The sequence below is a fragment of the Drosophila albomicans genome, chromosome 3, assembly GCF_009650485.2.
Source record: "Drosophila albomicans strain 15112-1751.03 chromosome 3, ASM965048v2, whole genome shotgun sequence".
In the NCBI taxonomy this organism is placed as follows: domain Eukaryota; kingdom Metazoa; phylum Arthropoda; class Insecta; order Diptera; family Drosophilidae; genus Drosophila; species Drosophila albomicans.
The window spans coordinates 29965043-29990757 of record NC_047629.2 but is presented as its reverse complement, the minus strand read 5'-3'; the positions used below and the strand labels follow the sequence as shown (position 1 = coordinate 29990757).

General features: G+C 41.2%; 4 protein-coding genes across 6 annotated transcripts in view; 1 reads left to right on the top strand and 3 right to left on the bottom strand.

Annotated features, from left to right (window-relative positions):
• Positions 1-1890: 1890 nt before the first annotated feature.
• Positions 1891-3343, bottom strand: LOC117571354 (protein mono-ADP-ribosyltransferase Parp16). The gene has a single exon (XM_034253463.2). It carries the CDS (start codon positions 3162-3164, stop codon positions 2073-2075), a length of 1092 nt encoding a protein of 363 aa, XP_034109354.1. The 5' UTR covers positions 3165-3343; the 3' UTR covers positions 1891-2072.
• Positions 3344-4616: 1273 nt separating this feature from the next.
• On the bottom strand, positions 4617-7422 carry LOC117570917 (uncharacterized). The gene is made up of 3 exons (XM_034252825.2): positions 6693-7422; positions 6153-6370; positions 4617-4798 (listed from the first exon to the last, which is right to left on the bottom strand). Exons 1-3 carry the CDS (start codon positions 7399-7401, stop codon positions 4691-4693), a joined length of 1035 nt encoding a protein of 344 aa, XP_034108716.1. The 5' UTR covers positions 7402-7422; the 3' UTR covers positions 4617-4690.
• A 7654-nt stretch (positions 7423-15076) lies between these two features.
• Positions 15077-16906, top strand: LOC117566498 (NADP-dependent malic enzyme). Its single transcript, XM_034246038.1, has one exon. The coding sequence runs from the start codon at positions 15077-15079 to the stop codon at positions 16904-16906; it is 1830 nt and encodes a 609-aa protein (XP_034101929.1).
• Positions 16907-18676: 1770 nt separating this feature from the next.
• Positions 18677-25715, bottom strand: part of LOC117567334 (semaphorin-2A) — a 59527-nt gene continuing 52488 nt past the window's right edge. For 2 of the 3 annotated variants that reach the window (XM_052004357.1, XM_034247253.2), the window contains exons 10-15: positions 24119-24347; positions 23092-23595; positions 22388-22540; positions 22092-22200; positions 21705-21798; positions 18677-21292 (exon numbers count right to left, since the gene is read on the bottom strand). In XM_052004357.1, coding sequence (XP_051860317.1) covers positions 21712-21798; positions 22092-22200; positions 22388-22540; positions 23092-23595; positions 24119-24347 — 1082 coding nt within the window. In that variant the 3' untranslated portion in view covers positions 18677-21292; positions 21705-21711. Of the gene's footprint in view, positions 21293-21383; positions 21511-21704; positions 21799-22091; positions 22201-22387; positions 22541-23091; positions 23596-24118; positions 24348-25715 lie in introns of all 3 variants that reach the window. The other variant, XR_004572052.2, reaches the window with a different exon arrangement.

Sequence of the window (25715 nt, the reverse complement as noted above, 5' to 3'; positions counted from 1 at the left end):
CGGGGGAGGAGGGAATAGAGCGAGCAAGGTGTTTGTCGGTCGTGGCCCATAAACTGGATTAAATTTCGTTTAAAATGTAAATGGAAAACGCCGACAAAAGGTGATAGACAAGCGCAGCTGAATTATATCCGAAATGGCGTCTTATGCGCAACATCAAAAACTAAACAAACACCTCATCAAAAACATCAAAGGCAACACTTTTGTGTTCTGCTGCAGCCTAAACAGCAAGCGCAAAAAAAATGAAATAAAAAAGTAAGTCCGGAAAAGTATTTTTTTCTGTGGGGACGCGAAAAGCGGTGGAGAAAAGAAAAGTGACAGAGAGAAGGAAAAAAATTGGCAAGAAAAAGCATTTTCTTGCGCAGAACGCAGAAAATAAAATCAAGAATTTCACACCTTATCAATTTTGTTAGATTATCAAAACGAAGAATGGCGCCAGGCAGCCAACTCTCGACGCTCGACGCTCGACTTGAAGGGAAGCCAGAAAGCTCTTAAATTGCATCATCAACTTGTGGCGCCCCAACACTGATGCCAAAGCTGATGTTGATGCTGATGTTGATGCTGATGGCATTGATGACGTCGTTCGTCCTCGTGTTCGTGTTGTGCTGGTTGTTGTCATCATCATCGCCACAGTGTCATTAAGGAAGTCAAAAACTTAGACCCCAAAACGCGTTTACAGTGAACCCTCAGAACGAGGGCAGACTTCGCTGCCTGCCTGCTTTGTGTGACAGCAGCGTTGACATTTATTTTGATTTCAGGTCGAGTGCAGTGTGTGGTGGAAGGAAGCGAACTGGGACCATCACCCAGGCATAAGTGCGTTCTGCCCCCCGCCCACCGTCCACTTGCTACTTTCCACTTCCCATTTGCCACTTCAGTTCGCAGTTCTCGCAGTTCTCAGATGCCTGAACCCCCCGACCTATGTGGCGTTAACCTGAAGTCGAGCTCATGCTAATGTGCATTCAGCTTAGCTGCGTAAAAACCAAGCGATGAGGGTTGCTGCCCTTTTTGTGACTTAGCCAAGTTCTCTTCGCTTTTCTTTTTGTTGTTGTCGTTGTCGTAGCATAAAAGCCACTAAATTGAATTTTATGTGACAGTGCCAAGTTTGATGTGTGCGTTTATTAATGGCTGCTGGGATCAGGTCTAGCTATAGTTGGGGTAATGATAGCTGCTGAACTAAGCTCGATCTCCAAATAATTGATAGCTACTCGTATTTGGCCAGGGGTAATTGCAACTGTTGTGTGTTGTGTACTTAAATGCAATGAAATATGGGCTTACAAAAGTATTTCGCGAATGCCTCTGTCAGCACAAGTTACGTTTACAAATGCCAGCAATGTCCTGGCCACGTCTGCCAAAGTCCTCAGCAAATTCTCCGCATAACTTGTAGCAGCAAACTAGACGAGCATATGTAAAAAATGCACAAGCACACACACTCGTCCAGTGTACACTGGCATAGTTGTGGTCGCCATAAAAAAGTTAAAGAAGAAAAAAAAAAGAGCTGGTAAATTGTGTGACCCTAAAAGTGTCCGGCAACACATAATGCCAAGTTTCAGTATGTTCAGCATTCGGTATTCGTTGTATGGCATAAGGGATAGACTGGCTGCACTCGCACACACACGCACACACACACACTCGCTCAGTCACTCGCCAACACACAAATCTGACCACGTCCCTTTTATGCAACGTCTACTGCGTGCCTCCGTCCTCCTCTGATGCTCCTCCGACGAATTGCCGCAAGGAATTTCACACAATTGCTGGAAAAATTGCAGAAAATTGAAAATGTGCGAGAGCATATAAATTTTTACTACGTCACTTGTAATGCTAAATTGTTGTTATTTATGCTCGGCTGTGACTCATGCCAACACTTCACCCCTCTTGCACTTGCCCTTGAGTCGCTTTGTCTTTTCAGTTTTTATTCACTTCAAATTCTTTAAAAAATAATGTAGAAACTTCTCTCTAATAATTTGTATGGAATTCTCCCAGAATTATTGGCAAATATCCACAATCTATTGTTCTTATATTTTGGAGAACAAAAGATTGAATAAATCTGTCGATAAATATGGAAAAAAGTAGATTTTTTAAATTGGTAGAAAGCCTTTTCTTATAGCGTAGATTCCACTTGTAGCCAGTCTGTAGAGCACGCCCCGGCCACTGGACATTGACATCGATAGCATCATCAAGTATACGCCTAATGAGATGGCGTATTTCTTCGACGCCAGCCACCTAAAGGTGGCATCCCAATCGACATAAACTCTCGGCTGCAACATCAACGCCGTTTCATACTGGGTGAAACTCTTGCCGAAGAACAGCAAATACGATATCTGAATGCAATCGGCATCGTGAACAATCACATGCCGCTGTTCCTCATCCTTGATCACAAGCGTTGGCATCACAGCAAACTCCACAACCGCAACACAACTGAGCAAGGCGCCGCAGCGCGAGGCTCCCCAGCTGCTGCCATACTGACTCTGACTAAGGGCATCGTCCACATTGCAAAAGAGTCGAATGGGTTCGTCCAGGGGCAAACAACCGACGGTCAGCATAGAATACAATTCCTCCAGCTTGCCGCCATAGAAACCGATTTTTACCGGATACTGATCTCGGAGTGAAGAGTAAGCCTTGGTGTGGGCACATTTCAGACTCGGTGTTACCTCAAAGATCTGTGTGGGCGGCGTCGAGGGAGCAGATATCTTGAGATGCGTATAGAGTTCTTCGAACTCACACGGTTGCAGAGTGCTGAGTGCCACACGTTCGCCGTGCTTCACCAGCACAGCATAAAGCAACTTGAAGACATTTTTGTGACCGCTGCTGTAATTGCCAGTGAGTATCTGTTGCAGGATAAACTCGAGGCGATCGAAGTCGGCAATCACATCGAAGATGGCATTCATATTGGGACGCTGTTTGCTGTCAAGAAAATCCTCCGGAAAGGGACAGAGTAACGACTCGCAGCGATAGCTGTTGGCAGCTGCCACAAAGAGCGAGAGGCGAGCATCGCATGCCAAGAGATCGGACTCCAGATGCTTCTGCAGCTTGTACAGTTGCTTCACAGTGGGCGTGTTCTTGGTCCTGGCGAAGGGCAGCAGGGCACAACTGTTCGCTGCATTCGAGAGGGTTTGACAAATCGATACTTCGACGGCATGTGAATTGTCCAGAAAGGATAACAACTTCATGGCCAAGATTGACCAATGGGTAAATTTGTTAAGAAGAAATTTAGTTGGCCCAAAAAGTTGGAGTGAAAGAATTTGAATCAAGCTTACGCGGTTTCAACGTACACTTGCTTTTGCTTAAAGCTGAAATTTTATGTGACACAGATATATTTTGAAATTTGCCTCAGTGACATTTGCAAATGACAAAAGCTTTGACTTTTCCCCGAGCTGCCAGCCAGGTGCGTCTGCCAGCTGCCAGCTGAGATTGACGGATTTTCTGCGACTCTTGCGATACGTTTTTTTTCGGTTCATTCTTTTATTTGTTTTGTTGGTGCTGCTGCTGCGTGTGTGGTTGCTGCTGTTGTGCAGATTGAATTTAGACACTTGTGTGACATGTCGTGATTGTCGCACTGCCACTGCAGCACTGAGGAGGCGTGGAGGGGAAGAATGGACAATTGGGGGACTGATGCGAGGGTGTGTCTGTAATTGATTAATGGAGCTGATGCACGACGCGTAGCTTATGTCAGCTTGCATGTTTACAGCAACACCGCCATCGAGTTATTGGGGGAGGGCTGCCGTTGCAAGCCAGGGCCAAAGGGCAATCAATTGGACCCCATTGAGTTATGGTTGGACATGAAACCCACCACCAGCCAAGCAGTCACCGGGCGCAAACCAGTCAATAGCTGGTCAGTACGCATAATAGACCTGTGTCGGAGTGTCAAGGGTAGCCCTCACTCGGTCTCGTTGATCAGAGCAGCTCGACAACAATTTCATTTCAGTCTGCATTTCAACGGCCGTCGCTTTATCTACTTTAAAAAGTGCCTGGCAGCGGGATGCGTAATTTATTGATATACTCTACCTAAATTATGAGTCTCCTGGGGGGCGCGAAAGTACATTCGTTTTTTTTTTTTTTTTGTTTTTTGTGTTATTTTTTTGGCTTGGTTCTAGCTGCAGGTGTCGGTGTAGAAATCAGTTAACCGAGAAAGTTTTTCAACTTTTTTGCCATAGCTGGTGCCACACTCTCTGCCTGGCAGCTGCCCTGTGAAATCAGAAGTTTCAGTTTATTCAAATAAACGCCAACATTAAGAGAGTTGCAACTGTTGCGCTGCCACTGCCACTGCCCCAGCAGCGTACAACCAAGCGAACCGAAGCGGCATAAATCAGAGACACTGCAAGAGAAAGAGCGAGAAAGAGAGAACCTGAGCTGGGCTTCAGTTTGCCAACTTTTTTCGTAGATAAACTTTTGACGCACCAAAAGCCACCACCTTTGCATCATTTAACCCTCTTTTTGTGCCACACTCGATGCGCCCGAAAGCGTTATTAATATGCGCCGTTTTCTTTTGCCAATTCCCTACGGCCCCCAACAGGAACATCCACTGAATAATTGCCTCGGCATATGCTCGAAAACGAAAACGTAATCGAAATGTCTCCAGCCCGAAAAGATTCTTCAGCTTATTAAACATAAAATGCGCTTGCTTCAAATTCGTCCCGTTTTGGGTTATCAAAAGTGGAACACATCGTTTAATTGTTGCGTGTTTACAAATTCGTGATTAGAAACTCGAGAGGAAGAAATACGACTTGAGAGATTCAACTATTTGGCCAATGTTGATACGGCATTTTTGCAGCTCGCCAAGCTGATAACGCAGCGGCACAGAGTTCTGAAAAATAAAAGTAAGAAGCCTTATTAATTATGTGAAAATTATTGCGTGACATTAGTGAATGTTAATTTAAGCACATTTTGGAATCATGATTGAAATAAAAATGTCAAATACCTAACAATACCGAACTAGTAAATATATTTATATTAAAGAAAACATTAAAAGCAGATAAGAGCAAATTAAATTCTTAAATTTAATTGTATTTTAAAAGTCAATAAATGGATAAATTTATTTAATTGAATTACTTTTTTCAAACTTTATTGATATTAATTTTAAAGTTCCATAAAAATGTATTCCTCATTTGAATATAGGTAAACTTAAAGTAAATAAAAAAATTTATTTAATTTCAATTCATATTCATTTTCGATTTGTCAGAATTACAGATTTATTTTCTTTAATTATGTTTCACTACATTTTCTGATAATGATACTTTTCAATTCTCTCTTTTCTCTGACATAAATAAACTTAAGGGAAAAATACAAAATCGAATTTACAATTCAAGACAGAGCTGCGTGATGAGATTAGAAGTCAACTCCAGTTCGCTTTAATTGCTGTGACTGTTTTGTGAAGAATGCGGAACGAATCATGGATATTTTTATTGCGGTTTAAGAGTTCTGCTCTCCACAAATAGAAGTGCTCAGGTTGTTTTCAATTATAGGCCCGCCATTTGGGCCAAATCAATTGGCATATTTTCACACATAAACATAAATTGCCTTCGATGCAAGAAAAATAAAAGGACAGGCATGGAAAAACATAGACGGAGAGAGAGAGTAAAGCATTAAGAAAAACACGCGCGTTTTGCTTTTTGCCATCGCGCCATTTCATAAATATGTACAGCACGTAGACCAGCTCAATTGCCAATTAGAAGAAAAACGCCTTGGCACTTGGAAAGTCTGCTTTAAAATACAGAGACATAGAGGAGAGCCAGGGAATGAAAAACTTTGCAGAAGTTCGGTGGCAAACCGCCGGAAGTTGATTTGTATACGAGAACGTATGTGGTAGTAAGAGAGTTTTTAGCTTCGCATGTATTTCAAGTGCTGGATGGAATGATTCCAGACGTACCATAATAAAGCATCGAGCCCAATAAAATAAAATGCTGCTATGATATTTTTCTCACGTCTGCTGGTGAAAATTATTAGGCAGCCGCGGTCGAGCTGCTTCCATCTTCATCTCCATCTCCAAGACAGAAACATACATACGAGTTCTGCGGACGCACCTAAATAATTGTTTAAAACATATTCGAAAGGGCGCCTAGATCGAACCTTTTGAAAGTCAGCTACGTGCCGGAGGTGAGTTTCAAATGGGGCAAGGGAAAGGGAGAAGTGAAGATGAAAGATGCGGAAAGGTGACTCACCTGCAGATTGCTTAGAATTTTGGAGAACTTGGGCGTGCCAATACTGTCGATGAGTTTCGAGAACTGTTGATCCGCTTCGATTTTATCGAAAAATGTGGCCAATATTTGATCCTGTGGCAGCGCTTCCAGCACACTATCGACCAATCCCTGTAGTCCCTTCACCTGTTCCCTTGTGCTGTTCGTTTGGGGTTCGAGGTTATCTGGGGGAAATGCCACGTCTGCAAACGAAATCAAAAAGCCAAAGTCAAATCAATAACTGGCAAAATATTTAATTAAAAGCGCCCAATGTCCAGTGCATAACTATGACTATGAACTGATGATGTCTGGGCTTTGCCCTTGTCTACATTGTTCGTTGCTAACTGCAAATAACTCTTGCCCAAAGGTGATGGGGCATGTGTGAGCATCGATAATGCTGCAGCACGAGAGACAATTCGAAGTTATGCAACCAACAACTTGTTTGTCATGTTCCCTGTGTGTGTGTGCCACATATTGAAAAGCGTTAAGGCAGAGTTGTGCCATTCACTTGTCACTCATACGCACCGTTGCACGCTGAGCTGCTGATGTCCTCTGCAGGCGCAGATGCAGACTCAGTCGCAGTCTCTGGCTGAGGCGTAGGCACTTCCGTGCTGCTCGGCCCAATGGCCCGCAACACGTCCTTTACCAGCTTGAGGACATCCAGGCCACTGGCATTCAAATAACGAGTGAAGGCCTGCACTTCCGGCAACTGGATGAGCAACTGCTTCTTTTCGGCGAAGTAGCGACTGCTGAGGATTCTGTAGGCCCGTTGCACCTCCGCGTCATTGCGATGGTAATCGCTGACAATTGCATGCACTTGTTGTGTAGGAATTAGTGCCACAAACGCAGACATGTCTATGGGGGACACATTCGAAGTTGCTGTTGTTGTCTCCTCCTCCTCCAGTTCTTCCTCAGATGCCGAGCTATCCACATGGGCTTTGGTTTGAGTTTGAGTTGCATTTGATGTCTGACTTTTGCGTGTCAGAAAAATCAAATCGTCGGACGCATTGTCCTCTTTGCTGGCCGATGAGCTGTCCTCCTCGCTGGAGTTCGACTCGCTCATTGTGATTAGCGCCACGTTGGTGTCCTCCTTGTCACCTGGACTCAGACTCACAATGTCCTCGACCATGATAATGTCATCGCTTTTACTATGCGGTGCAGCGCTGGCAACCGAACAGATCGAGATTAACAGGCTCCCGAGGAGACACAGAGATGCGACGCGTTCCCGTTTCATTTTGCAACTAGATTGACGATCCACTGCAACAGCAGCAGCAGCAGCGGTGGCAAACATGTGCGGAGACTTGGGGAGACTTTTGTGGAGACCACGCTTATTATGGGTGATTATTTAATTGAGTTTCGTTTCGAGAGCGATTGTGTGTCACGAGATGTGCAGCGAACAATTGAAAGACGGCAGCTTGAGAGAGATTGTACAATATTTCATAAGTTTTAATAGGACAATTGATTTATGCGGCGCATAAATAATGCTTATCTTGCTTATCGTATATCAAAAGCAATTCGATTGGGCAATAAAGCAAGACCTCAGGCCTTGACCAATGCAGATGCCAGATTTAAATCACACTCCAGCGCAGACTTCGGTGGGTGATGTGTCTGTGTCATGAAGTGCACACGGAAGTGTATGGAAATTTCACAATTTACAAGAAAAAACAAACCAAAGTACGACTCTGTGTGTGTCTGAATAAGCATTTATCCATATGGTTGAGTGTGTGTGTGTGTGTGTGTGCGTCATTCACACTTTGACAGCTGTTACTGTATCACTCAGTTAGTCACTGGCTGTCACTCATTCTGGGCTTCAATTCTCGCTCGCATGTCAAACTGTGCATAAAATATATCAGCACACATATACAGACGTACACTCGCACACACAGCCACACAGACATTCACGCTTGATATATTCATTCGTTCATTCAGCAAGTTAAGTAGGAATAAAATTGTCAATTTTCATGTCATTATTTCATGTCGTCGTGGCATTCGCGTTCACTTTCGCATGTGTCATGAGTATGAAATGAATATCAGTATGGGTGCGCACACAGTTATGATTTATTCACTTGGTTTGATTTATTACAAGCCTGTCTCTGCCTCCCTCTTCCACCTCTACCTCTGCGTCTCTAATGTGAATGTAAATTGTGCGCATACAAACCAATAATTGTATCGTCGTCAACGCTGACAGCTCTATTGAGGCAATTTTTTAGGTAAATTATTTGACTTGACTTCAGTTTCAGTTTCGGTTACAGTTACAATTACAGTTTGGAGTTCGGGCAAATTGCATAACATATAACACTTTATAAATTTTTAGCGTCCGTCCAGCCAAGTCTAGCACTTGCCACAAGTGTCGTAACTTTCACGTCACGCCAAAGTTGTCCCAGGTTGCCCACGCAGCCACACAGCGGAGTGCTTGGTCCGCTGCTTTCGCGACAGTTGCGGACCAAACTTATAAATTAATTTTGCCGCACCAAATATTTTCGCAAGCTCTTGGCATACCTCAGCTGCTCCTCGCGTTCGCGTTCGCGCTCGGCCTAAGGAATTGCATGGAAGCGCGCCGCAAGTGTTGCGGTTATGGCCAACTTACTCATAATTAACTGCAGTCCAGCAACTTGAGGCGGGGGAAAGGAAAGGAAGGCAGGCGAAATGGGTTCGAGCGCACCTGCGACTGCTTCGATGGGGCTTTTGCTTGCATACTTTTAGGGGCGCAAGTTAATTTCATTCACATGGCATGGGCAAAAGGATGTGTGCGTCGCGTCGTTTTGGGGGTTGGTTGGCTGTTTTAAAACGTTCGGCGCTTTTGTTTATGTTGCGGCACAAGAACTCGCATTTTACCGCAAGTGTCAACATTTATTTCCAACTTAACACTTTGGCGTAACATTGCGCTTAATCCGACGCGCCAGAACTTGACTAATTTTGTGCAAAGTTCAGCATTAACATTACCGCAAATTAGCAAAAGTTTTCGCACAGCCAAAAAAATAAAATAAAACTGAAACAACAAAACAGAAACTGAAACAACAAAAAAATAAAATCCAGTTTCAGGCGCAAAACAAGAAGCCGCCATTTGAGTTATTCTCGTTGTTGTTGTTGCCTGTTGTCTGCTCAGTCGCTCACTTTGCCTCACTTGTAGTTGTTGTTGTTGTTGTTGGCTGTGCTATCTGCCTGGTTCACTGACTGCCATAAATTAACTTGTCCTGGCAACGAAGCAAACTGCTTGCGCGAGCATTTTCCTAGTTGTCGACTGCGACTTGCCAGATTTTTGTTTTTAATCTGTAACTTGTTCTCGTTGCTGTTGTTGTTGTTGTTGTTGTTGTTACTGTTGCCCCTTTTGTTGCCGTTGCCGTTGCCGTTCCCGTTGCTCATGTTGAGTTTTGGGTACTTTTAATTATGTGCCTGTAGACTCGCGAGTGCCAATTGAGTTTGTTTGCCAAGTAGTGTAAGATCTTTAACTTTGCCAATTGCCAAGTGATTCTTCAGTTGCTTCTTCAAGTTTTTCTTTGGCTGTCACTTGCTTTTAAATAAATATTTTCACTTGCATTTAAATTTATTATCAAATATCCATTTCAGTCATTGTTGTGTTTTACTTCTGCGTCATCAACTGCCTTTAATATTCCTATTCTGTTTATAGACATCTATCAATATTGTTATTGTCGCATCGAAGCAGCACTTAGGCAAGTGTCAAGCTGACATTTAGACAGTCTCAACTGTCCACAAAATGTCAGGCATCAGCGATAAGATGAACTTTGATTGTGGCATTAAAAGTGTAACAAACACACAAAAGCAAATAGCAAAAAGCAAAGAGCGAAGAAGAGCGAACATTATTGTTATTGTCAGGTGTCAAGACTAAAATGTTTTGATAATTTTCATGATTTCTTTTTTGTTGTGCAATGCGAACTGTTATTTTTATCGCTGTTTATCACTGTTTTTTGCCTGACCGCACACCGAACACAGGGATGCAAGGCAGCTGCAAGTTGCTTCGGGCATGCCCCAGTGACATTTCCATTCCTCTGCTTTAGTATTTCTGCCCCTTTCTCTTCCTTCTCTTCATCTGCGGCACCTGCACACCCGCACAATGTTCAATCAATTGTGCTAGTTAGCCGAGGTGGAAGGGGATGAAGACTGGTTGATGCTTTGAAGCGCAAAGTTTGCTACGCTTTTGACACGTTTGGCAAATATTTGAGCACGTCTAAAAGCGCGTAACGTCCGCGGGGTGAACATATTTTGATTTTGCAGCGCAACGCAGCCTCCCATCTGGCCTCCTCCAGTTGGAGGAATTATGCTTCCTCGTTCTGTTCTCTCTGACTCTCTTTTGGTCAGCGTTGAGTTGCGTGCCAGCGCGTGCTTTGCCCTTGTCCGTGGCTTTAATTAATTTTCGCTTCCGTTAACAATTTTTATGTGCGGATTTGAAAAGGCGGACAGAACGGCTGTTTGGCACTCACACATAGCTCTATTGCTTGCATGTGCTGATTTCGTGTTTATGCTTTCTTTAATTTGCCACAAATAAGTACGAACTGTTGGCCAGTTTGGTCTGCCATATTTGTGGCACAGAATTATTTGCCGGATACATGCGATTAGATTGCCTTCTGAAACGCGTGCAACAAGTTAATTACGCTATTTCTGTTGCTGCTGCTTCAACTTAATATTTATTGTGATTTTATTTGGATTATTGCCCCAATAATTCGGCATTGCAAAGTTTCCGCTTGCTCTATAAACAAATTAAATATTTAGTTGTTCAATTCGACAAAAGACCATCTCTCTCTATCTCTCTCTCTCTTTGCTCGGCTTTCAGTTGAATGGGCAAAACATAAGCGTGCCCTGCATGCTGCCAAGTTGAAAGTTTAAAAAGAGAGAGAGAAGAACTTGAATGTGGGGAAATAAAAACGGAAAATAAATAACAAAATGCTAGCAAAGACGTACGAAAAATAAGCTAAAAGTCTTTTGAAGTTGCAAAGTAAAAGCAACGACAGCGGCAACGATATAAAGTTGGCGCTTTTTGGCTTTGACGCACGTAGCTGCCGATTTGAAAGTTTGTCCTATATGCTGCCTTCTATCTACGTATATGTTTGTGTGTGTGTGTATGTGGCATGTGTGTGGCACAACAAGCCCGCCAATGCGAAGCCGCGGCTGCCTGTCGAAAAAGCCAAAAGCAATCGACAACAACAACAACAAAAGCAACAGCAGAAGGAAAGAAGAAAAGTCGTGCGACTTTTGCGAACCGCGTCCTCAGTTGCCTCCTGCCCCTGCCCCTGCCACGTGCCCCCGCCCCTATTTTCTGCTGGTGCTGCAGCGCTTTTATTAAGCTTATACATTTTTTATTTAAGACTTTTCGCTTTGAACGAGTTGAGGCAAAAAACTACAGCGTTCGTGTGACATTTATTTGAGTTTCTCGTCGATTCGATGCATTGCTCTCTGTCAGTTAATCATGTTTCAAATTTCTGTCACAGGCATTTGCTATGCGAAATGTGGCATTTGCAACTTGCAATTTGCATCGTAAATTATCAAATCGTTAATGCCAATTTAAACAAAAAAAACGCAAAACTGCGACATTTCATTAAATGCCCAGCGGACTGTGGATAAACTCTATATGCAGAGTGAATGTTTGAATTATTCGCTAAAAAACTGACAAAATGCAATACGGCACCACTGGGCATTTGGCATTGGATAAACTTAACTCCCACTTCAGTCCCACTTGAGGCCCCTTCTGCATCCGATATATAATTTAATAAACTGCTGCAATGCGCTTTTGGTCGCTTTTGTGGCGGCAATTTATATATTCTATATGCATATAGATATATGTGTGTGATCAGAGCAGACACTTTTTATGCAACTAACCCAGCATCGCATCGAGTACCCTTTGTGAAGCGGTTTTCAATTCAATATTTAAAAACAGTGCGCAAAACAAATAACAAATGGTTGACACTATATGAAAAACTTCTATACAAATAGAAGCTTGGGTAAGCTGGGATATTTTTGGTTTCCAATTTCTGAATATTTAAAAAAACAAAAACATATAAACTAAAAGCATTATATTTACTAAAACTGTATTATCTTGTCGATCAAGGAAAGAGGTCTAAATATTTTAGTTTTCAAAATGTTATTAAAAACATTGCATAAAAGAAAAAGGAAAAGATAAAGAAGGAAACAACACCAACAAGTTCGATTAAAAGATACCTCTGATATTTTAGATTTACGACTGAAATGTACAACAAAGTTAAATACATATATTTTATTTTATTATCTTCTCAGCCACTCTTATACTTCTCTTAAGTAAATTAAATTAGAAATATGATATAATATAAATACAAAACAGAACTTTGAAAAAGCTATGTATTTAATTTAATTAAAAATGTACAATTAGAGCAAAAGAAAAAGACAATGAAAAAAGGTACCTAAAATATGATAAACTATGCTCGCTTAGAAAATACCTCTAAAATACAATATTTACGACTGACATATAAAGGCAAGTTAAATGCATATGCTTTACTTGATTATTATTTCAAGCATTCTTCTGCTCATCTTATCTTTCCGAGCGTAGAAAGAAATATGCATTTGATTCACAAATTAAACTGCTAAATAAAAAGAGAACTTGGGCGAGAGAGAAATGTCGGGTGAGTTTCCTTCAATTTGTACCAAGTGTCGCATGTGTATTATTGATAACGATTGTGTGCGTCACGTTCAGCATATAAATTGCTTAGTTTGAGCATATTTCAAAAAATGTATGAAAACCATTTTGTTATCGGAAGAGGTGCGAATTGCTTTTGTTTTTATGCTCTTGACAACTGTCAAAATATTTGGCCAGCAAATGACCAATGCCAAACTGGATCCCATCCTCGCCTCTCACACACACAGGGATATATATAGTATATATAGATATTGGCATGCATAAGTAAGGCATGACACCAAAGGAAATCAATTTCCATATGCAAAAGTTTTTAGTGCACGTGCCGAGTCTGCTCTGCTCTGCTCCATTCTCTGCTGTCCGAAATCGACTTTGCTCCATAAAATATTCAAATTGCGCTGTATAAACGTCGCATAAACATTTTTTGTGCCCAGATGCAACTCAAAGGAAAACAGCCAAACACATATACATTGTCGATATATTCGTGTGTGTGTGTATTGGAATTGGTGTCCCCTTATGGTCTTTACCTTTTGCTCTCCTTTTGGTCTTCGCCTTGCACCTAGCGCATAAATTTTTATGTTAAAACGCCAAAGCCGTAGGCAGTGCGAAGCGAAGTTCGATCACTTAATATGTCCCGTGGCAGAAATTCAATTTGCAGCACATCCGTAGACGATGAAAAAACTGCAAATGGTGTTGCCTTTAATGTCCAAAAAGTGCAAATGTGCCACTGCCCCAACTGCTGCCCCAAACAGCTGCCAACTCCATCTCCTGCAGACTGGCAAAACAAAGCGCAACCAAAAAAGAATTGCCGTTAAGCCCTCTTCGTTCTCTCGGAAATAAAGCGTACACACATATACATGTGACACACACACACACAGACTCACACAACGACAGGCAATTGGACATTTTGGTCAGTTTGGTTACTTTGTTGGCATCGCTTTTGATGTCCGGGCGCAGCACATGAGAAGTTTGAGTTTTGACTGTTGCCGATGTCCCCCAGCGATTGATTGAAAATTGATTTCATTATGAGAATTTGACGCATTCCAGCTCACACCTCGCCCATTTAATTGGATATTGTGAGTGGGGCCCTCTCTGGGTATTATTTTGTATTCACACATCCATTTTGTTTATGAATTTTCGCTTTGAATACGAATATTCATTCATTCCGATCTATTTGCAAATTAGTTTGCAGTCGCTTGACTGCCTCAAAAACTTTTGTGGAATTTTTTAAAAATTAATGTTAACCAACAGTCATTCCCCGAATTTTGTAGCCATCTCCCCGGCGGAATTAAGCCGCTTATAGGGCAGCCTGGTTGGGCGGTTGGGTGGATGTTTTTTAATACCGTTGCCAGGACTTTAGTCTTTTGGACGAAATACTCGAATAACGATGTTGCCATTTCACTTAAGGCCGCTGCCCAAGTGCACTTCTGCTTGCCACAAATGGCTGTTGTTCAGAGCCACCATCTTCTCTCGCTCTTCGCTCTTTATCCTCTTGGCATCTCCCACACCTTTTTGGCGGGATATTTAGCATAAAAGGTGTGCGAGTTGGGTGTCTGCGAGTCTCTTTGCTGTCTGTCTTGGCCGTGTCTCTGTTGATATTTTGCATCAAATTTCGAGAAGTTCGTGTTGAGCAAAGTTCAGCGCAAGGATTCCGCGAGGATGTTTGAAGGTGTCGGTTTTGGGTCTGAGGTCGCCACAAAGTGCACTAGATACATTTACATAATGCTAAGAACCTTTCTCTTCCACGAAATGCTAATGAGACCAAATTAAATGCGACCAGAGTGCACCAAGACACAAGCTGTACACATACTAGATATATGGAAATATGAATTGACCAACGGTTTTGCATGTCGATATAAACATTTTTATTTTGATGAAGTTGTTTTTAAACTGATTGTAGATAAACCGACAAATTCTCAAATGATATATTCAAATTTTTTGAAAGTGTCTAAAGTTTCTACGTGCCTCAGATAAGCAATCATCGTTTTATGTATAAGGCGGGGTTTTGAATAAACATACTCTCAAAAACAATCTTTTGAGCGTTGTAAGAGCAGATAGCTGATTAGACCACGTATAGTATCTATATAACTAACTCTTTGTTCAAAATGATTAAGGGCACTCTTGCATGTTTTTCTTGTTTAAAGTAAATGCTTTAAACTTTGGATTTTTACTATTGTATTTTAGCATTCACTGAATCAATGAAAAAATTCGACCTAGTATTTTGTACAATTCAGAAGCAGGCTTTTATTTATAGTATTCACACACTCAATTAATACAATACGTTAACGAAATGCAGAACAAACAAAAACCCGTGACTCAGTGCGTTAGCGAGAAGGACAATCTTATCAAGATTGAAGGTTTACCACGGGATACGGATAACTTTTGGCGCACAGATCTAACGCTGTCTCCCTCGCTAATGAGCGGGAAGAAATGTCTGCGTTATCGAAGGTACAGCAAGGGCTTGTCTTTTAGTCATCGAGAGCGTCAATTGCTCAACATTCATGGCTTGTTGCCGCATGCTGTGCTGACCATGGAACAGCAGGTGATGGCACATCAAAAATACTTTGCCACGTTAACTTCCCAAATGGCTAAATACATATTCCTCACGGATCTTGAGGCACGCAATCGAACGTTGTTTTACAGCTTTTTGATGAGTAATCCCGATGAGTATATGAAGGTATTTGTAAGCGCTACCACTGGATATTTGGTGAAACAGTTTGGTATATTCTACACTGTGTTTCGCGGCATGTTTATCACTATCAAGGATCGTGGACACATCTACGATGTGCTCAGCAATTGGCCATATGCCGAATACGTTCGTTGTCTTATTGTGAGCAATGGCAAGTCGGTGCTCAGTTGGGGCGATCAAGGTGTCAATGGTACTCCAGTGATTGTCTACAAAAAGTACTCGAATGTCGTGCACGGCGGCATTGAACCCGATTGCTGTCTGCCAGTCACACTGGATGTGGGCACGGACAATGAGCAGCTCTTGCAGAATCCTCAATATTGTGGGATTCGACAGAAACGTATCTCGGCGGCGGAGTTCGACGAGTTTTTCGAGGAGTTCACACATGCTGTGATACGTCTCTTTGGCTCGCGTGCCATCATACAAACCAAGGACTTTGGCTCCTCGGAGTCCATCAAGCAGCTGTCGTTGTATCGTAAGCAGCAGTGCATAGTGGACATCGATCTGCAGTATATGGGAGCTTGTGGATTAGCGGGCATCTTGGGAGCACTACAGATCACTAAGCTGCAGTTCAAGGACAACGTGCTGCTCTTCCATGGCGACTCAAGCTTCTGCATTGGCATGGCTCGGATGTGTGTGGCTTACTTAAAAAGATCGGGACTGAATGAGAGTGCAGCGAAGTCAGGCATTTGGTTCTATGATGGCAAGGGATTGGTAGTGTTTAACCGCACTTCTTGGAAGGTGTCCGAACGAATGCAGGAGTTCCAGCATGTGCATGAGCCGGTTGAGGGACTCGTCGAGTCCATTGATGCTGTCAAGCCGAACATATTAATTGGCTTCAGACTGGGCGAAAAAGCTTTCACCAAGGATGTGCTGAGAGCCATGGAACGTAGTGCCCAGCACCCGATTATATTCGCCATGTCACGGCCACTCGAGGTAATGGAATGCACAGCAGAGGATGCCTATACATACACCAAAGGTCGCTGCATCTACATCTCGGGCATTTCGCTGCCATCGATAAAGTATGCCAACAAAGTGTATCAGCCGGGCTACTGCAGCAGCGATTACATTATATCTGGCCTCACTTTGGGTGTAATGCTCTCGGGGATGACCGCAGTTCCAGATGAGACATTCCTGGTGGCAGCTGAACGTTTAGCCAGCCTCATTTGGCCAACGGATCTGGTCAAGCGGGATGTCTATGCTCCGCATCGAAAACTGAGATCCATCAACTTGCGAATCGCAGACGCTGTGCTATGCTTTGCCTATCGACGAGGTCTCGCCACACTCTGGCCAGAGCCAGAGAATTCCATGCACTACATACAGAGCAAGGTGTACGATCTGGGCTATAACAAAGTGTTACCCGATACCTATTGCATGTACGAGCCACAGATTGGCACCGACGAATCGTTCGATTACTATAAGGAAAGGGTATGAGATATCTTCAATTCTTGAAATTAGGTATTACCAATTAAATACAAAATAAAAATCGTTGCGTGCCATCGACAAGTTTTTAAAGTTTTGTAAAAATTTTATCGTAATTTAATAGTGCATTAAAGCGGGGTTGTTCATACTCTTTAAGGAAAAATCATTGTGAACATTAGGGATAGCAAAATACGTACAATGTCGTAATGCCAATTATATGATTGAATATTATTTATAATTTATTTATGTATTATATATTTATTTATTATTGTACTGACTAAAGCAGGTACTGACTGATTGGGATCAAAACTAATTTCGTCCAATCTTTGGATTCTTGATACTGATTTCAATTGTATGTCTTGCATTTTATTTTTAGCCTTTTTTGCCTATCGATGAGATCTGGCCACACTCTGGAGAGTATACAGAGCAAGGTGTACGATCTGGGCTACAACAAGGTGTTACCCGATACCTATTGCATGTATAAGCCACACAGATTAGCACCGACGAAACGTTTGTGTACTATAAGAAAAAGATATAGCCTACGCGGTGTATTTATCGATTGAATTATTAAATAGGTTGCCCTGTAATTGCATACTGTATCTGTCTTTGCTTGTTGCAATGTGACTAATTGTGGGGCATGCCACATCTTGCAGCAGTTGCAGACAGACCTAGTAATTTCAATGTGCCTCCATCGTAACTCGAGTCTAGTCACAGCCTGTGGCCAATTAGCTGCATGCAATTTCCCCTCTGTCAACCAAACAAATGTGTGTGTGCGATATATGTGTGTGTGTGTGTGTGTGAGTGTTATTGACCTGCGGCTGGTGTGCGAGTTGTGAAACTATTAAAAACAGCAAACCCAATTGCAGTTGGATTGTATAATAAATTGAAAGAACCACCAGAAAATTGCATAAAACAAAGCCGCAAACAAAAAGGCAGCCAAATTAAATTGCATACATGCGATCCGAGTGTGTGTGTGCATGTGCACGTGTGTGACCGTGTGTGTGTGTGTCGTGGTGTATATTTCTGCCATTGACAGGTACTTCACAAGGGGGCCATAGTTTTTCTGTGTGCGCTCCTTCGTCTGCGTTTTATTTCATTTATCAGTGCGACAAATGAAATGTACGCAGCAGAACTCAAGTCAATTCGATTCTTTTTATTGTGGTTTACCTATCGAAGTTGCCCGCATTTAATTGAAAATAAATAAGGGAAATGTATTTTATGTATATTATTGACTTTTCTGCCAAAAGTCGAATCGTAAAATGGAAACATTTGTGCCAAGAATTTCACCTTGAATCGCTTTGAATTTAATGTAGTCGCGTGTATCGTAGAAATAAACATTTCTCAACTTAAATCCTGAATTATACCTCTATTAATTTCATATATAAATACAAGTGCGCACCTACACACGGAATTCTACTTACCTTACCTTTACCTTCAACCCTTAGATGCCCCAACACCAGCTGCGAATGTTGAACATTTCTTAGACTTAAGCCCCTGAAACTGTACACAACTGATGCTTCTTCGAGTTACCGCAAAGTTTAAACTAGCGACCGCAAGAAAAAATATATAAATTTACACGTTCGACTAATATTAGTTTCTTTTCTCTTCAGCGAAAGTAAAACAAGAATTTTCTATTAAAGAATCTTATCACATTTATTTACTGCATTTTCTTTTATGTTTACAGCTAAGTTCTTTGTTTAATTGTATGTTTTCATTATTTATCATTTTATTATTATTATTTGTTGTTTTCGAAATATTAAGATAGCTCATGATACGTTCCTCTGGGCAGCTGTGTTTTATAACTTTTTTTTGTATTTTGTTTTTTTTTTTGCGTATTTTTTTATGTTTTTCTCTTTTGTTTCGCTTTGATAATTCTTTAAATATTCAATATAGTTTATCATAGACAGAAAACTGTATACAGACATACACATATGCAAATGTATTTCAAGCGCGAATTATGTTTATTGTTTGGATACTTTGTAAAACTTTGCGATTAATTTGTATTTTTTTACAAGGATTCTCTTTTGTTCTTTTGTTATTATGCTATTTTAACTATATAAAGTATGTATATATATAACTATTTATATATATATATATATGTATTGTGTTTATATTAAATTTGTAATTCATTACTTTTGTTTTTTTTTGCGTTTATTTGCATTCTGAATTCATTAATTACTGAGATTGCAATTTGCTTCATTTATACGGGTCATAATACAATATATTTTCATTTGCTCAACATCATGTGATTGTCATACAAAACATTTCACATAATCTTTAAATTATTTACAATAAACCTTAAATCAAATTGTGTCTACAAAAAGCAAAAGAAACTTGTTTGTGTATCAAGTTAGAAGCTCAGAGCATTAGTAGCTGACAAAAATACAATAAGAGTATTTTTCACTTTTTATTCATTTACAATGGATATTACTAAGGACTAAGCTAAAAGTTGTTGTGTGTGGATAACTTTTAGATGGAAACATTAAAATTGTTTTGTTTAGTTTTATTTTCTTTTTGTTTTTATTTCGTTTTTTGTCTGAGAAAACCTTTAGAAAAATATTATTTATTAAATTACGCATATATACCTACAATACCATCGAATAATGTACCTATGGGCTTTTCTTTTCATATCTTTTCTTCGTTTGAAAGACGACCTTCAATGGCCTACCGATCAGAGAAGCGTTTAGTTTTCCATGTGTTTTGCATTTCAATATTGTTGATAGTTAGATAAGTTTTAAGTTTATCGCATATTGAACTATTTAATGGGGAGGAGAATAGGGGCTTTTATCTGGCAGTTATCTGATGTATCTCTATGGCTTCAGAAGCTGTCTCGCTCTCTACATATCTATCTCTCAGATAGAACAACGATTGACAGCATCCAAACTTCGTTAAACATTATTAAACTGTATTTGCCACACCAACTTACTTATATCTAGGATTAATAATAAATACGCTATACTTAAGTATTATATATTCTATATGTGTCTATGTAGATGAGCATGTTGGTCTCAATGCAGTAACTATGTGTGTCTGTGTATGTATGTATGTGTGTATATGTATGCATATATTGCTTATAGTAAACATCAGGCTAACGCGCCAATCTATACAAGGACGGCCAAATATTGCCGTTAGCGTGTTCTTGTTTAGCCAAAAAACTTTTTGAAAAAAAATGCGTAAATATACAATGTAAAAACAATATCGAACCGAAGTTTCCAGCGTACACAAAATATTCAATTTATTTTCTTGCTCAGACTAAAACAAAGGCCAAGACTATTCTAATTTTTATTGGATTCATTCATAAAACATATATCCTTAGTGGCTGTAAATGCATTTAATCGATTATAACTAAAGCATATCATTATGTACAATACTTAACCTTAACCTTAGAGACCAAAGTTGGGCTGTGCGTGTTCAAAATGTTGGCAATATCTTGAAATTTTGGTTCCATAAAATACAATGTACGCCAGAGGCCAGAGCCAGTTGTTGTTATTGAGTAAGTACTACTTATTGATACATACTATATTGTATTTTAATATTAAGTTTTATATAACTAATGCTAGAATTATTAAACAAATATTGCTAGTTAATATACAAATTCGTTTAAGATCTTTCCCATGGCCAAGCGACACAATCTTTGTATGTATTTGATTTGCCAAAAGTTGTTTCCACAATCGAAACAGAAACAGAAATGAGAACAGAACAGAAACACGAACGGGACAGGAAACGGAAATAGAAATAGAAATCCAAATGCATTACGTAATATACTCAAAAAATAAAGGCAAAAATTCGTTGAATATTTCTATTTCATTCGTTTGCTGTCGTTGCAGCTCCTTGAAGTCCTGTTCAGCTTCGTCTATGTACGAGTATTATGTCATGTAGGTGGATTTTCTTTCATTCATATTCATATTCATATTCATATTGATTTTCATTTTCGTTTTCATTTTTGTTAAGTTAGTCTTAGCAATAATTTCGTGATACTTTCCGAAGAGTTATCGCAAATAGAAATAGAATTAGAAATAGAGACTCTGTTCTATGTATGTAAAACCGTATTTTCCATTTTCATTATGGCAGGATCCTTTTGTTAGTAACTTTTAAACGTTTACTTAACACTTGTTTAGCTAGTTGTGTGTGTGTATTTGTTGTTGTTGATGGTTTGTTGCTTAGATAATAAGATTACATTCGAATGCCAAACAAAGGAGCACTAAACAATTTCTATATACGAGTACAAGTACCTTTCTTTTTTTTGTAAATGAAGCAAACACATATTGAAAACATATTGAAATATTGTCTTTCAAAAGCTTAAAAATTTCAGTCTTTGTAGTTGGTTGCTCGGCTCTTGTCACTGCTTTCTGGGTGCTACTTAATCAGTTATCACCTGGTCATCAATGTTCTCGTCGGCTGCAAATAGTTGAGAGGCAGAAAGGAAGAATAATAAATTACAAATCTGTCAAGTTAGAGTTTTTGTAGGCACATTTATACAACAACTTACTTTAACTAGAGACTTTAGAAACTAGTAGTACACGTGGCAAGCACAATAACCAAGGTGAAAATGTACAATTGGTGGCCGAAAGTGGAACGAACACCCGCCGACAAGGCCTCAGAGCTGAACAAGTACTCTGAGTGTGGGCAGCATGAATTTATTTTATTTCATTTGTTTTTTTTTTTTTTTGTGGGGGAAAAGGCAGAAGAGGGCAAAGGCAAAGGCAGTTTGTTAATTTCATTTTATTCGGATTCTGTGTACCGGGGGTGGGTCGAACATAAAACATAAACTGAAATCTATATGCACTTGGCTTACGAGTCGTATACTTACTTCTGGGTCAGACCAAGGCGTCATTGCTGAACACATCGTTGACATGTTTGCCATTGCTGCTGGTTGGCGCCGTTTTGTCCTTCAGGCCGCATTGCTGCAATGTACAAAAAAAAGCGGCAAGAGTCGCAAATTTAATTAGACTCAAATCTCAGGTAGCGCAGGTGGAAAAATCAGAAAACCAAAAATAATTTCGTTAATTGCAAGCGACTCGACTCGAATAAAATAACATGGAAATTAGGCACACAGCATCAGCGATTTGCATGAAAAATTAATTAAAACAATTAACGGCGAGCAATTAAAGGCAGCTGCTCTGCTCTCCCTTTTATTCTCGCTTAACAGCTGTGCCAGTTGTTAAATGTATATTTAATTGAAATCCGTTTCACTTACCTCCTGCTTGGCTTGCCATTGCTTCATGGCTGATTTGTATTTCTCGAACTCGTTGCACCAATGCGAATAGATCTTCTGGTAGTCCTGTTTCTGCGATGGCGGCGAACATCTGTATTGAAAAGAAATATAAGAGCAGAGTGGCACAATAAGTTATCTGCAGCAGCAGAGAAACATGCAAAAGTCGAACGACGAACGTCGAAAGTTGAAAGTTTTCAACAAATGCGCGCCAACTTTCTAATTGCACAATGGATATTTTGACGCCCCAAGCGGTAAATTTAATTGCCGCATAGACTCACCTGTGAGCATCCACAGTAACGCCATAGCTGCACAGCAGGGTGCCATCCAAGTAGCTATCGTAACGTCCGCCATCGCCCTCGTTCACAGCCAACAAGACAAGGCCGCCCTCGTTGGTCTCGATGTATTTGGTGGGCGTGTAGCGCACCTCGTAGCTGCCAGACGACAGAATGAAACGAAATGAGACAGACCGAAAAGGCAAGATAAGCAGATTTTCTATGAGTCGCATTTCTATTTTGAGTTGCTTTTCCATTTTTCGTAGTACGAGTGGAAAAGTGTCTCTCGCTCGTTCGCTCGCTCATTGGAAACGCAACAATAAAAATCAATATAAAGTGTGTGAAACTTTGGCAGCGCCAGCTGAACAGCTAAACAGCTGAAACTTTTTCCATTACAGACAGACTATTACTCCTGCTTCTACTCCTGCTCTGACTCAAAACTGTTCAGTTGTTGTCCTGGTGCGTAAACGCCAAAAAGCAGACTTCAACAGCATTTTAAAGTGTCAATTTACCGCAGCATTGGCAACGCCAGAACCAAAAGTTTCGCTTACACTTCCGATTTCATTATTTGCTTTCAATTTTCATTCAGCGTTCTCTCTCTCTCTGTCTCTTAAAGACAGCTGCGTCTCCAAGGAGTCTGCCTAATATGTGCAGACGCGCTTACTTCAAGATACTTTTAGCTTCAGTCATATATATATTGAATTACTTACCGTCCCTTCTCGGTGGAATGATGATACCAGCGCGTCTGCTTCTTGCGCAGCACATCGGGCATTTTGACAAAGCACGACAGATGCAGCGTCTGGCCATAGGAGGAGGTGACACGTTTGCGCAACACACTCGTATCGCAAATGCCCGACGTCTCGTTGGCCACATCCTGCAGCAGTCCCAGTTGATACGGTCGACAGGCATTCACCTCCTTGTCCCAGCCGCAATACGGATCTGCCACGCAGCGGAAACAGCTGTCGTAGCGACGCGCACACATGGCCAGATCGATTTGCTTCACCTGATGATCGGTGGCCAGATAAAGGGAGCCAGTCTTCTGACTCAGGGTCAGCTCACGAATTGGCTCGTTGCGTGGCGAAGCCTCAAAGATGTCCACCAGATTGGAGTGTCGTTGGCCATAGTGCATGAACTGCACAATCTTGTAGATTTGGCCATGACTCGTGGCCACAAAGTACACGAGGAACTCCTGGTTCAGCTTGTCGATGCGTATTCTAAGGGAGAACAAGAGAAAGAAGGAAAGCATAAGGACAAGGCGTAATAAATATGGCAGAGAGTCAGTAAAATTCTTCGTTTATTTTTTGTTGGCTCAACAAATCTCAAATGCACGCGAGTTGCGAGCAAGTTTGTGCGTCCTCTGTTGGAAAACAAAACGTTTAACTAAAAGCATATCCTGCGGCGCATTGCTCATAAGTTCCGGCCAAGTTATTTTACAAGTCGTTATGCTGCACACAGCAACAAAAACAAGCAACAGCAACAGCAGCAGTTGGAGAATCCGGAGCGACATTTGTGCTGTCAGTGAGCGAGTGCTCCCAGATGTCAGCATTGGGTTCTGTGCTGTGTGGCTGTGGCTAACACAAGGACTGCACTCTGTATAAACTTGGCAAATGTCAACAAGCGAATCACACACACAAACACACACAGACACAGAGACAGAGATAGATACGTGGCTTGTTGCCAGCAGCAAACGGAGAGAACTGCAGCTCGCTAATGAATACATTTACACATTTTACTTACTTGTCGACCACAAGGCGGGTGAGGATTACGTCTCGTTTGTAGAATACCGGATTGCCAAATTCATGATCGACCGCCTTGTCCATTAGCGGATGTTTGCGTATGAAATTCAACACCGAGTCCGGCAGTGTTGCGGTGTCGTTGTGGCATGTGCCCGGACGTGGTTCCGGCACTTTAGAGTTCAGCACGGGCAGCCAAGCGCTATTCGATGTCGCCTGTTCCTTGAACTTGCCTACGCAGAACACAGAACAAAAAATAATAGAAACAGAGTGTGAGTTGTATTTTATGTAGTGCATAAAAGTGCAGCCCAGAAAAGTATGCTACGTTAAATTTATGTGTGTCAGCGAGCTGTGTGGTAAATGATAAATTGTCGAGCTCTTGGCGCTGATTTGTGGCCACGCCAGACAGCATCTGACCAAAAACAAAAACACCATGCAATTCGAACTACTAATTACACAAAGAGAGCGGGAGAGAGAGAGGGAGAGAGTTCGGTTTGCTGCCAAGTACTTAAAGTGTTTGCTGCATAATCATTTGTTTTTCATAATTAATTGCTCTGGCTCTGGAGCATTTTTTTCTCACACATATCGCACTGGGTGTTACAACATGCCCGCAAAACATTGCATAATGAATTTTAAGTGTATGCCAGATTTTTTCACTGCTCTCGCTGTGTCGCCATCAGTCTGTGATTCGTCTGTCTGTCTGTCTGTATCTTGGTCTTGGCAGTGCTCCATACACACAATTTTATGGTGTTAATGAACTTTTCAACAAAGTGCCAGCACATTCAGTTGCACAGTTGTGTGATTGGCGCTACTTGATTTTGGCAGCTGTCGCCTAAATAAATTCATGCATACGAATACGAATACGAATTCGGATATGTATGCTGGTATATTTGAATGTCACTTTAATCCATTCGCAATCTTTCTACAAGCATGTCATACCGCATACAACTGATTAATCTTCAGCACAAATTGAATTCGAGTGAAATTGCAACGGAAATGAATTTCACATCTGTAGATGTCGCGTTTTGCTTGAATACAAGCTGTGTGTAGTTGTGCTGTGCTGACATATACAAAACTTGAGCATTTGCAACTACTATTTGAAAGCATGCACTTTGCATGTTAATAGAGAGAACAAGCATATAGAAATATATATTCGTACTTAAGTACATGCTTGCACTTGCCACATGCTCGAGAGCGACAGAGAGCGAGAGAGAGAGAGAGAGACAGAGAGACTGCCGCTCGTTTTGCGAGTAGTTTGGATTAAATTATGACATGCGTTTGCCATGTTGCATGCCAGATTTTATGCAGTGCCAGCAGAATTCTATTTTTTTCATAGTTGTTGTTAGTGTGCATATGACGTTGCATTACAAATTGCATGCGTCGTGAGTTGCGTGTTGCAACTCAGCAGCAGCAACAACAAAGGGCTGTATGGGCGTTGTTAACACCTGTCACGCATATCTTGTTACCGTTACTGCCTGCTGCCTGCTGCCTGCTGTTTGCTACCCTTGGCCGAGCAGCACGCCATTTTGTGGCAAATGTTAAAGCATTTAAAGCCAGCCAAGCATCGAGCTCGCCAACAGCAGCAGCAGCAGCAGACTCCC

What these genes read in the sequence shown, in the direction of transcription:
- LOC117571354 (XM_034253463.2), bottom strand. Translation starts at nt 3,164, where the DNA reads ATGAAGTTGTTATCCTTTCTGGACAATTCACATGCCGTCGAAGTATCG.
- LOC117570917 (XM_034252825.2), bottom strand. Translation starts at nt 7,401, where the DNA reads ATGAAACGGGAACGCGTCGCATCTCTGTGTCTCCTCGGGAGCCTGTTA. An exon ending in CAGCAGCTCAGCGTGCAACG is followed by an intron (nt 6,371 to 6,692) that starts GTGCGTATGAGT and finishes TTTCGTTTGCAG; the next exon opens with ACGTGGCATTTCCCCCAGAT. An exon ending in AAATTCTAAGCAATCTGCAG is followed by an intron (nt 4,799 to 6,152) that starts GTGAGTCACCTT and finishes TTTATTTTTCAG; the next exon opens with AACTCTGTGCCGCTGCGTTA.
- LOC117566498 (XM_034246038.1), top strand. Translation starts at nt 15,077, where the DNA reads ATGCAGAACAAACAAAAACCCGTGACTCAGTGCGTTAGCGAGAAGGAC.